The sequence below is a fragment of the Lepidochelys kempii genome, chromosome 8 (genome assembly GCF_965140265.1).
Source record: "Lepidochelys kempii isolate rLepKem1 chromosome 8, rLepKem1.hap2, whole genome shotgun sequence".
NCBI classification, from domain to species: Eukaryota; Metazoa; Chordata; order Testudines; family Cheloniidae; genus Lepidochelys; species Lepidochelys kempii.
In genome coordinates, this window is record NC_133263.1 from 21366918 (window position 1) to 21378648 (window position 11731).

Sequence of the window (11731 nt, forward strand, 5' to 3'; positions counted from 1 at the left end):
CAAAGAGAAATCTGAGAACATCAGTTGGTGGGTTCTTATGGAGTACTGTCCTGATTAGTATACATCAATCATCATCCTTTTCTTCTTTCACATTTCTCCTGGAAATCCCTAATTCCACGAAGACCAACTATGGTAATGACCACATATCACTCTGTTTACCTCTGCTAGCTTTTACACAGTAAGCATTTTGGAGCAACGATTTTGTTTTATGCTTAGCTTATTTTTCCATATTATAAAGTATTGTATAACACTATAGTACTATAAAAAAAAGTACCAATAGTGGAAAAGCTGGAGCTACCCTGGGGAGACAGTTCCTCTTCCAGGATGGACGCAGCAGTGCCTGCTGATGACCAGATATTTTTGTTAACTAAGAGCCTGCTCCTCCTATTGAAGTCAATGGGAGCAGGAGCGGGCCTCAGGCCTGCACTCCAGAATAACTTATGACAAACAAAAGAAGTGCCAATATTTCTGGCCAGCTCATTGTGTACACGTACACACACCCACACACCTTAATGAATTTACCCTAAGGACCAGCTAATTTAAATATCTTGCTGACCTTGAAGTATGCTAATTGCTCTACAGCAAATCAGAAGAGAACGAAACTGTATTCGATCAAGCCATTTTAGCAACTTAAATGAGCAGCAATGGATATATAAAGTGCTAGTGATTGCTTGAAGAACTCATGAGATTATAGGAGAAGATTCTGATATGAGTTACACTGATTTAATCCAACAAAATTCCATCAACTTCCTTGGAGTTTTTATAGATTCAGACTGGTGCAATGGAGATCAACATCTGGCTTTGAGAGTCCTCCAGGATCAAGCATGGTTAACCAGTCTCATCGCTAGGAAAAGTTGCTTCATGTATCACTGTGTTTAGGAGACAGTATAAAGCTTTGCAACAAACAATCATCACATCATCATTTCAGACACTGGCAATGCAGCATTTAGCATTGAAGTTTTGGTTCTAAACTATTTTCCTGGAGTTTATGATATGGCCCTAGTCACTTGCAACAGGTTGAAAGGTGGATAACACCGTACTAGATCACAGAATCTGAAATTAGAGACAGAAATGACCTACTAGATGATTTAGCCCATCCCCCTTCTAAAGTAGGATTGTTCCTTATATTATGTGCTCTACTGCTTTGCCTAGCTCAGTGTCAGATGTCTCAAGTCATAAGTTCTCTTGAGACACCAAGAGCCAGATTTTATATTTATCACAATCATTTTATAAAGTTTTAGATCCAAGAGTCAGAAAAGTTGGTCTTTGATATCTTGACTGTTAAATTATGGTATATTAAAAACATATTGTGATGCACTTTCAGCTTAACTATAGCTACTTAAAAAAAAAAAAGTGCACATTTCAAAATAGGCTACTATACACACACAGCAGTAGGTAGTTTATAAATATATTTTCATTCAGTCCCATACAGCTCAACTGAAATATCAGATCATTTACATGAAACAGACTCAGAGTGCATAATCCTTAGAGTTTGAGCCTGCACTCCAATATGTGGTTTGCAATTGTGGGCTTGGAAAATCTAGTTGCTGTGCTAATGCACCCATGCACAATAGGCTATTTGCCCCAAAATACACAGTGATGTATGCTGTGTAACTGCAAGCAGAAGCGAGTCCTTCCCAGCTAAATCTGGGACACTAAACTTCACCAATTCCATTGAAATTGCCTGCCTCACACACCACCATTGAGAGTGTAATGATATGGCATTACACCCTCCACTGAAGAATTGTAACGTATTTTGTGGATACTGTATGTAATCCACTAGATATCAAAGGTGAGATAAAAGTGAGAAAATTCAGTCAAGGCTGTTTCTGCAACTTTGCCTCACTTCATAATGCTTAGTTACTAAACAATGGCTGACATTGCATGGATGTGCTGAAAAATCCAGGCCGCCTGTAAATAGTATTAAAAGCTATAAGACAACTTTTTGTTGTAAATTTTCTTGTTTGGCTTTCAACATGAACCTGTTCTCCCCACTCCCCTAAAAACTCTTACTATTCTTTGTTAACTGGTCACACCTAGGCTGGTATTGAAAAATTTGTTAGTCTATTCATTTCCCTCCTAAAGTCAGAAAAAAGTTGATTTGGAAAGAGCTACCAAATTCCCTTGTACTTTAATGGGAATTGTGACACTAAATCTTACGCAGCTTTAAAAAAAAACAAAACAAAACAGCAGGAGTTTATTTAAGATACACACATAGTTCAAAGAGCCATTGAAATGAACAGGCAGCTGCTTCAAAAAGTTCTTTTAAGATCTGTACTTTTTATATTTTATGCAATACACACAAAATCTACAGCGTTTCTAAAAATACTCCATCACTAGGGTCATTGGAAAGAAGATCAAACAAAGCAATACATAGTATACTGTCAAGAACAACGTTGCAGTGGCAGGGAGACGATTTAGGTGACCCAATAGGTCATATTTCTATCTTATGTTTTCCTAAAAAAAAAAACAAGATGTCAAGTAGTTAAGTACAAAAAGAAAAGGAGTACTTGTGGCATCTTAGAGACTAACAAATTTATTTGAGCATAAGCTTTTGTGAGCTACAGCTCACTTCATCGGATGCATTCCTTCCGTTCCTGGAGGCACTGTAATACCAGGTCAATGCATGGGGTGGACAGAGCAAGCTCCTATTCCATCCCCCTGTTCCAAAAATCAATTTAATATACAGTCCTTAAATAAAGGACATATCAGTTATTAAACTGATAAGAACAGATACTATGCTTGATCTTAGCCATAAGGCCAAGAAGTGATGAAGTGAGCTGTAGCTCACGAAAGCTTATGCTCAAATAAATTGGTTAGTCTCTAAGGTGCCACAAGTCCTCCTTTTCTTTTTGCGAATACAGACTAACACGGCTGCTACTCTGAAACTAGTTAAGTACAGAGACTATTTACATTGCAGTACTGTTCCCTGCCCACCCTCCCCTTTTAAACAGGTATGTAACTAACATGATAGATAAAACACACTGCCTTCAGCACTTAATTGTACTAAAGTGACTATTTAATACCAACAATTTAAACAGGGGGAAAATGTCCATCTGTTATTGGAAAGCAGAGTAAGGCAATGTAATCAGGAGATAATCCCCACCAGCTAAATTATTTTCTATATACTGAAACAATGGGGGTAAGTCCCAGACAGAGAACAGAGTTCAAACACTACTTTATAGGATAAAAACCTATGCAAGTTAAATAAAATGCAAGGCACCACTCTGATCAGCACACTGCTTTGAGTGCAGCATGATCTCCACTGAAGGGACACGTTATCAAGAAGAGTTTCTAGTGCCTGGTATTGGGTTTTAAGCTAATTATGGCTTTGTATGGAGGAGAGACAAAAGCTGAATTTTTTTGAACATTGACAAAAATGTTTCCTTTTCAGGGATGGCCTCTGAGCAAGGCATGGGAAGGGGGGGGCGGGCGGCTTAGGTCCAGCTGGACCACTCCCAAAGTCCTTTTGAACCCTGCAGAACTGTGCATTCGTAGGGCATTTTTAAAAGCTCCCGCGGCTCCTGGGGAGCTTGAGCCCTGCGGCTGGGCAGAGGGAGTGCGCGGCCTGGGCTGGGGACTAGGGCTGCTTTCTCCCCACGCCCCTGCCTGCCCTAGTGGCCCGGAGCCGGGCAGCTGATGGCAGCTGACTTCGGGGAAGTTGGAGTGAAGGCGGAGGGGCGAGGCTCGCTCGGGGGATGCCCCCCGGGGAGGGGGGGCGGGCAGAGCGGGGGAGGGGTACGGGGGGGACTGTACCCCTGGGGGGCGTTGAGGAGGGGTGGGCCAGGCACCCCTTCCTGAACAACTGTACCCCTGGGGGGGGAGGGGATGGAGGGCCCGGGCAGGGGGCGAGGGGCCCCGGAGGGGCGGCGATGCATGGCGAGGCCCCCCCAGGGAGAGCCCCTCAGGCCCGAGTGCCGCGGTGCCCAGGGGGTCCCTGGGCTGGGGGACGGGGGACCGCGCGGAGTCCCGCCCGGCCCCTCTCACCTCCGGTGCCGTCCGAGTTCTCGTTGAGGCTGCCCGAGGAGTCGTGATGGGAGCCCACACACCCGCCCATGGGGCCCGCCCGGCCCGGAGACCCGCCGCTCCCCGCCCGAGCTCCGCCACCGGCCGGGCAGGCGCGATGGCTCCGAAGCAGCCGCCGCCGCCTGCTCCCTGCCCGCCCCGCCGCGCTGCGCTGCGCGTGGGCCCGCCTCCTCCTCCAGCCCCGGCGCTGCGCCGGGCCCGCCTCCCCACGTGCCCCGCCTCGGGGCGGGTCTCCCCGGCCGCCTGCCCGGCCCATAGACCTGTGGGCAACACCCCTCAGCCTCTCGCCCGCCCGGGTAGGGAACAGGGTGGGCAGCCTGGGGTTACCGTCACCCCATCTCTGTTTCCACCACGGGCAGAAGCGCCCCAGTACCTACAACACATCCCTACCCGTGGTACAGACCCGGAGACAGCCTGGGAGAGCCCCCTGCCTGCACCTGTGTCAGGAACCCTGGGGGAGTCCAAGGTAACTCCCCCTCCGTGATGGAGGGCAGCCTGGGGTCATCCTCCGCCCTCTCACTTCACCTCTTTCCGCCACCCCAAAGCTCAGAGATTCAGGCAGCAGCCAGAGTAACCTCCCTGTCTCATGGCAGAGTCCACACTCCTGCAGGCCCCCTGCCCCCGCATCTCAGCTCAAAGCGGACGCCTTACTCTTCATAATGAATTTGATTCATTATTTTAATCATTGTGACTATTTGTTATTTATCCCCTACATAAGGGACTCGGCCCCTGACAGATGGAAAATGATGAGGCCTGTAGAATGTAAGTGCCTGATCCTACAAATGCTCATGGATTGGAGTATTTTTACACATCGGAGTGGTCCCATTAGTTTCAAGAGGACTACTCACCTGAATAAAGTTATTCATGTGCACGAGGGTGTTTAAGCTTAGGTTCTAAATCAGACATAACACACCAGAGGGTAGCCATAACCCAGTCTCAGCTGTGAGGATGCGTTAGAGCTTGCAAAGTATTTGAGATGAGAAGCACTAGAAGATGGCAAAGGATTATTATTATGACTCAGATTCAGGGCCCAATTTCCAAGAAGTTGTGCAAAACTCTTTGTACAATTGCATATCTAATATACAGGTACAACTATGGTGTCTTGAGTGCACAAAATATATTGCTCGCCAGACAGGGATCATGCCAGCCAGACACATATAAATTAGTTACACATTTTTGATTGTACAGTTGTACTCCTGACTTTTGTTTTTAAATCAGGCCCTCTGTGTTATCTAGGTTTTCATTTAATTTATTTTAGCAAATGAAATATTGCACTAAATGCATGTTAGTAAAATACTGATACACATCTGTAATACTTATGAGTGTATAAACTGCCCCCAATATTTTCATTGTGTTGTACTGATGATCTCAATAAACCCTGCAAATATTAAATAATTTTCAAGATACATAAGTGTTATAATCTCCATTTCACCAATGAAAAACTGAAGCCCAGAAAAATTAAATGTCTTGCTGAAGCTCACACACTGAGTCAATTCTAGTCTGTGGTCTAGTCGAAAAGATTCTCATACCATCCTCATTACTGTAGTATCTGACACCTTTCAGTAGTTCATTAAGCAAAGTGACTAACATCTGTCACACATGGTTTGTTCTCTCAGCCCTCTCCCCAGGGAGAAAACTGTTCATGCAGTAGTGTTTTGATATATTTACATACATGCTGGTCTGTGTTTACAATACAGAAGAAAGATTGAAGAAATTCACCTTGCAAGGTGGTGAGGTTTGTGGTGGTCCTTAGTTCCTGTGGGAGTTCATTCCACAGTCTCAGGCTGGACTTTGAGAAAACTCCATCTTCTGCACAGCCAAGCTTTACCCTTATGGTAGAAGGTTCCACTTTGCATGAAAAGCAGAACTGTCAATTGTGGTCTTCAACCCGGAACTTTAGGTGATCTTTTAGATATCCTGGGCCCAGGCCATTGTGCACCTTGAAGAAAAGGACCAAGATCTTCAACTTGAATTGATACTTTATGGGAAATCAGTGTGGAGAACAGAGGACAGATTTGATGTGCTCCCGTTGCTGAAGGATATGCGATGCAGTATTCTGTCCTAGCTGGAACTTCCTAAGGATTGATGTGTTCATGCATAGGTGTCTTGCCCTGCTGAAGTGTGGACAGGTGGTTACAAAGGGGCAGGTCATTGTCCACCAGGATGGGAAGGAATTTCCTAGCTAACCAGAGATTGTAGAAAGCATTACTTGTGGATGAATGCGATGTGCGAGTTTAGCCTTAGTGAGGAAGGAGGACTCTTCCAGGAGGACTCTTAAAGTATATACTGAATTAACCAATTGTCAACAGTCAGCAGTAAAAGGGAGAACTGAACCTCCTGACTGCCTTGCTCTAACCATTAATCACAGCTGATTCCTTATATAGTTTGGTGTTTTAGATAATAAAATACATTAATTTTGCTAAAGTGCCTCATGAAAAAATTCTTTACCCTTTTGTATAAAGGCCATATGCTCAACTGGTAAAAATAGATTTTTATGTTTTACACCAATTTATACCAGCTAAGCCTGGCCTAAGATATTTTGTATTTGCTATTGGGAATGAATACAGATGAGTCTACAAACAAAAATGCTATTTTAAAGAAAACATGTAATGATATCTTTAAACTGAATAAATATTAAGAATGCAGAACCAGAAAGTTGTGAACAATATTCCAGATTAGAATAACATATTTGTTTATATTTAGATCACAAGAAAAGAACACCAGTCTGTCTTCTACCCCATATTATCTGTTTATTATGCCACACTTTTATGGTGGATTTTGGTTTGTCTATTTTGCAGTAGTCTTATCAGGACAATAGCATGAGTGACTAGATTCTAATAGAGTTTTTTTCTTTTTTATTTAAGGATTTTTTACTTTTTCCTGTTGTATGATTTGTTTTCCTTAATTTTTGGGTAGTTTCATAATAACTTAGATTCACACAAGATGACACTGCTCACTAATAACCACTACTTATTAAATCCTCAATCCAAGTTAATAAAATATCAGTTCAAATTAAAAGCTCAAAGTCACCGCCGCCACCGCAGTTAGTCAACATCTGACTTCAGTGCTGTGGGAAAAAAGGTGGGGGTTTTTTGGTGTTTCATGTCTAAAAGCATCATTTCAGTTTCAACATCACAGTAGGCTTTGAAAGTTATGGTTCAAATGTGCTATCAGATGCACTGTAGCTCTTCAGAACAACTCAGCAGTAATTCAGAACATTTCAAGGGGAAACAGAAAGTGCAAAAAAATAAAATCTGGTTAACAGAGTGAGAATTAGGATCCCTACAAGTTTGTGCAGGGAAGAAGTCGGCTGTTTTTCTGATAAAAAAGGCAACAGAAAACGAAACTATTTTACCTGCTTAAAAACACATTGCAGAGATACTTTTCATAATTAAAAAAAAAATCATAGCTGTTTATGGGACTGCAATTCCCTAAAATCAAAGGAACAAAAATCTATTGACAAATTCATTTTTCTAGTTTTATTTGGATTTGCAACTTTTAAAAGGAACTTGAGTAACCTTTAAGAAAATGCATGTATAAATAATTAAGATCCCAAATAACTGGTGTGATATAGGCAGAGGGCCCATTGCTACAAGATGCTGAGCACTTTCAACTCCCATTTGATTTGAAAGGTGAAGGTGCTCTGCATCTCACTCAGTCAGGACCAAGCATGATGCTCAGGACTGATAAGTAAACATGAGGAAGGAGCTCTCTCTGAAGATATTAACTGAATATGAAAGTAAAGAGCACATTAGTTACAGGGGATGGCAAAGTACTTGGGTGTATAGAAGAATTAACTACAAAACAAAGGAGATATTGATTGATCCCAGTTGTCTAGGTCTTATCTTGTTAGGTCTTATTTGGAAATTTCTGTTTAATTTGGTGTTTGCCTAGAACATAGGTATAATCAGGGCAAATCTTTTCAGGAAAGGCTTAGAAGAGTCAACACATTTTGTTCAGAATTGCAGAACTACCGTGGAGAGAAGTAATGACAATTTACAAATTTCTGAGATCGATTGTGTGTCCACCCCTAGAGTTTGGAAATTTAACTCTACAGGCTAAGAGCATGAGACTGAAATGAGACAGACATTCAGGTTACATAACATAAAGAGCTTTCCACTCAGTGGTCATGAAGTGGTATAGCCTATCCAAAGAAGTTTAAACACACAACATATTAATGCATTTAATAGTAGGCTAATTAAACAGTGAGAGAGGGGGATGGGCTTCAGCATCCAAGTGGCAACTTCAAAGAGCTGCCTGTACAGCCAGTTTGAGAGCATCAGTGCAAGCTCTGCTAGTCTGAGTCTGTTGACCTGGGTTGGGATGCTCCAAAATGTTGTAAATCTACCCATTGTGGGCCAAAGTCAAATCTACAGCAGGATCATACTGGCCCAATATTTCTGGATATACTTGTAATTCAGGGAATAGGCCACGGAAGAGAGACCAATGGTTGTTTCTAAATGCAATTTTTATTTTGAAGGCTGTACTATATGTCGTTCGGAAACGTTTTATGAAGGGTATGGCCTAAGCTCTCGTATGGGCACTAAAGAATTCCGGTGTTCTAATCATGGCTCTGCCATAGACTCTCTCTGAGGCCTTGGGCAAATCCCTTAACTTCTCTATTTTTCTGTGTCTGTAGGTAAGATAGTATGTATATACATACATTTCAGGGGTATGATTAGGATTAACTCTCATCTTCATTACTTGTTAACTGTTGACTGCATGTTGGTGGTAAAATACTTTTGATCTTCAAATAGTACTTGTATAACACAACAGTGGTATGAACTGGCATCAGAATTGTTCAGTTATGAGTCATAAACTCTATCATGCCAACAGCTCAGAGCAATTTTCCTTTGGCACAAGTGCTATGGGGCTGTGTTTTTGTGGCAAGAGGATCTAAGGTCAAGCCTCACTATCCAAGTAGCCTTCTGTGCAGCATAGAGGCATCCATAAAGCCCCAAGAAGGCCCAGATTTGTGTGTTACAGGATTAAATTTTTATTAAGATATTTTGTATGACAAACTTGCCATTCTTGCTTGTCCACCCTGGGCCTCGCAGATTGCTTGCAGCGAATGATAGTGCTTTTGCCATCACATTGATGATACAGCATGCTAAATCCCTGTTCTCCAATGATTCATCTTTGCGTGGGAACCAGTATGAGATGCTGATGAATTGCATGAGTACTCAAACTTCTGGCTGAGGCATCAGCATTTTTATATTTGTTTAGAGGCTTTTCAGTGGCACTCACGACCAGAGTATCTGAGCCATACAACACCCCCGCAAGATAGAGAATGATCCCCCTTTTATAGATGGGAAACAGACAGCGATTAGTTGATTTGTCCAAGGTCACATAGAGTCTGTGGCAGAACCAAGATCAGAAGCCAGATCTCCTGCAGCCCAGTTCAGTGTAACTATGAGACCATCCTTCTCCCCAGAGAGTTTCAGGAAATCTGGTATTGTACAATTTTCAGATTTACCTCTATACTGTTCTCTTCCCTCATCCTACTGAGGCAGTAGCCCCATTTTGAAATGGGACATGAGGAAGGTTCCCCTCTTCTGCATGATAAACATGCTATATCAATAAAATAAAAAAACAGCAGGATCTTATTAAAGGGAATAAGGCAAAATGCCACATTTATTGTGAATACAGAAAGAATCATAGTAAGCAGTTAGTTATAGCTATAACATTCCATTCAATTTAATATTTTTTCACACATTAATTCATATACACACACAGAGGTTCTGCAAGGTTGTTATAATAGTTACCAGCCTTAGAGTTGCTTGTGCCAAGCCCCTGGCCAGGTGGCCTGGACATGAGGAGGGAGCAGGGCCTTGTCAGATGCTCATCTGATGCTCCTGAAAGTTGGTTTTCAGAATCAGACCCCAAAGTTCTCAGTTTCTAGAGTCCATTTTTATAGGAATTTATTCCTATTCCAGTCTATGGGAATTGCTTCATCATGCTGTTGCTGAATCAATCAGCAGATGGCACATTCCTGGCGGCTCCAAGCTGCCAGATGTTATCTTGTTCTTCGGTTCTCCCATCCTTGAGGCTGTGGGGTGGATTCCAGTCTGCCCTCCGGGGGTCCTCTGGTTGTTTCCACTTGACGCCTTCTTTGGCTGATCGACACTGGATTCTTAGGCTGGCACCTCCCTGATCATTCAGTTATTATCCATACCAAGCATCCATCCACATACATCCTCTATCTCTATTTTAATCACCGTTGTTAACAAAGTGAGATAAAAACAACAAAAGGGCAGGGAGTCTCTGTGTGCTGTTTCTGTTGTTACAAAGTATCGCTTTGAGTCCCTCTCTGTGTGAATAGTTGTTGTTACAAAGTATTGCTTTGAGAACAGACTCTATCTTAGGATGTACCAACACAATTAGCAGCTTGCAAGTTTCACACAGAGAGGGAGACAAACAGTAAAAAACAGAGACCAAAAACCAAGAGACCTCTCAATTAGTAATATCCTGGAATTTAAACTATGGGGAAGCAAACTCATTTGTGATTTTAATACAGAACTTCTTTAATATGATCCAACATAACAAACAGAACATCCATTTAGATGCAACTTCTAGAATTCTAGCTCCCAGTACAAAATATCTACCTGCTATAGTTAGCCTGTCTCTGGGCCAACTATACTTGTCACAGTTCCGCTGTGCCGGCTGTCTGTGCAGAGCTGGGGCAGCACACAGGAAGAACATATAAAAAGCACACATGCAGCAGAACATCTAACCACAATCACCTATGGAAAAACCCCAGAGGAAGGCTAAAGTTACAACCCTCCTGAAGCCTGGAGACTTCAGAGTTTTCAAAGTCATTGTGTCAGGGTGGGCTGAATTTGCTCCATCCTCATGGAACTTGCAAAGGAAATAATTCTCCCAATCTGCAGAGACCCCACAATACTTGAGGAAACCCAGCAGATGTTAGGACTTCCACAGCTGGCTGAGGCATGTCCCATAGAGACCCAATGCCTCTATACTACTCCCTGATCCTCCCATTTCCCCTAACATGTCTCCCTCAGTAGACATGCCCCCATGCATTCCAGTGGGCTCATTATTGCATTCAGAAAGGACCTATCCCTGGTAGATAAGATACTGGTAAGGTCAACTTGTTTTATGTGAGGAAATCCCCATGCAGTTGGAAGAGGATAATGCGACAACGAGCAGCTTTCCCCTATCTATGGCCTCTCTTCCCACTCACAGAGCCCCACATGTTTGGAGATAGGGTGACCAGACGTCCCGTTTTTAAAGGGACAGTCCCATGTTTAAGCCCTCTTGAAGGTGTCCCGACTTTTTCTTAAAAATAGGCAAACTGTCCTGTATTTTATCTCCCCTCTCATCAGTACTGATGCATAGGTGTGGGAACTAGGGGTGCAGAGGGTGCTGCAGCACCCCCAGACTCCCAGCTGTCAGCCCCCCAGGTCCCGACTGCCAGCCCTGTGTGTCTGGAGCCCCGGCTGCTGGCCTCGCGCCCCTGGAGTCCTGGCCTCAGCTTTGGGGGGTGGGAGGTGGACAGGGGGTAAGGGGGCTGGCTTTCAGCACCCCCACTATTAAAAATGTTCCAGCACCACTGTACTGGTCGGTCCTGCTGCTGGCCGGATCTCTGCTCGCCAGCCATCCGCACACCAGTGGTGAGTCGGAGGGGCCAGTGGCTGACAATGGGGGTGTGTGTGCAAGGCTGGTGGTGGGGCAAAGATGCAGTGTG

The 11731-nt window shown here is 43.4% G+C and overlaps 1 protein-coding gene and 1 non-coding gene across 2 annotated transcripts in view; both read right to left on the bottom strand.

Moving 5' to 3' along the window:
• The window catches only part of UBTD2 (ubiquitin domain containing 2), a 116856-nt gene extending 112693 nt beyond the window's left edge, over positions 1 to 4163 (bottom strand). Inside the window, exon 1 of the mRNA XM_073355812.1 lies at positions 3988 to 4163. Coding sequence (XP_073211913.1) covers positions 3988 to 4057 — 70 coding nt within the window. The 5' untranslated portion in view covers positions 4058 to 4163. The remainder of the gene's footprint in view (positions 1 to 3987) is intronic.
• On the bottom strand, positions 2576 to 2772 carry LOC140916661 (U2 spliceosomal RNA). Its single transcript, XR_012160578.1, has one exon. It is a non-coding gene; the product is annotated as a U2 spliceosomal RNA (small nuclear RNA).
• Positions 4164 to 11731: the final 7568 nt, after the last annotated feature.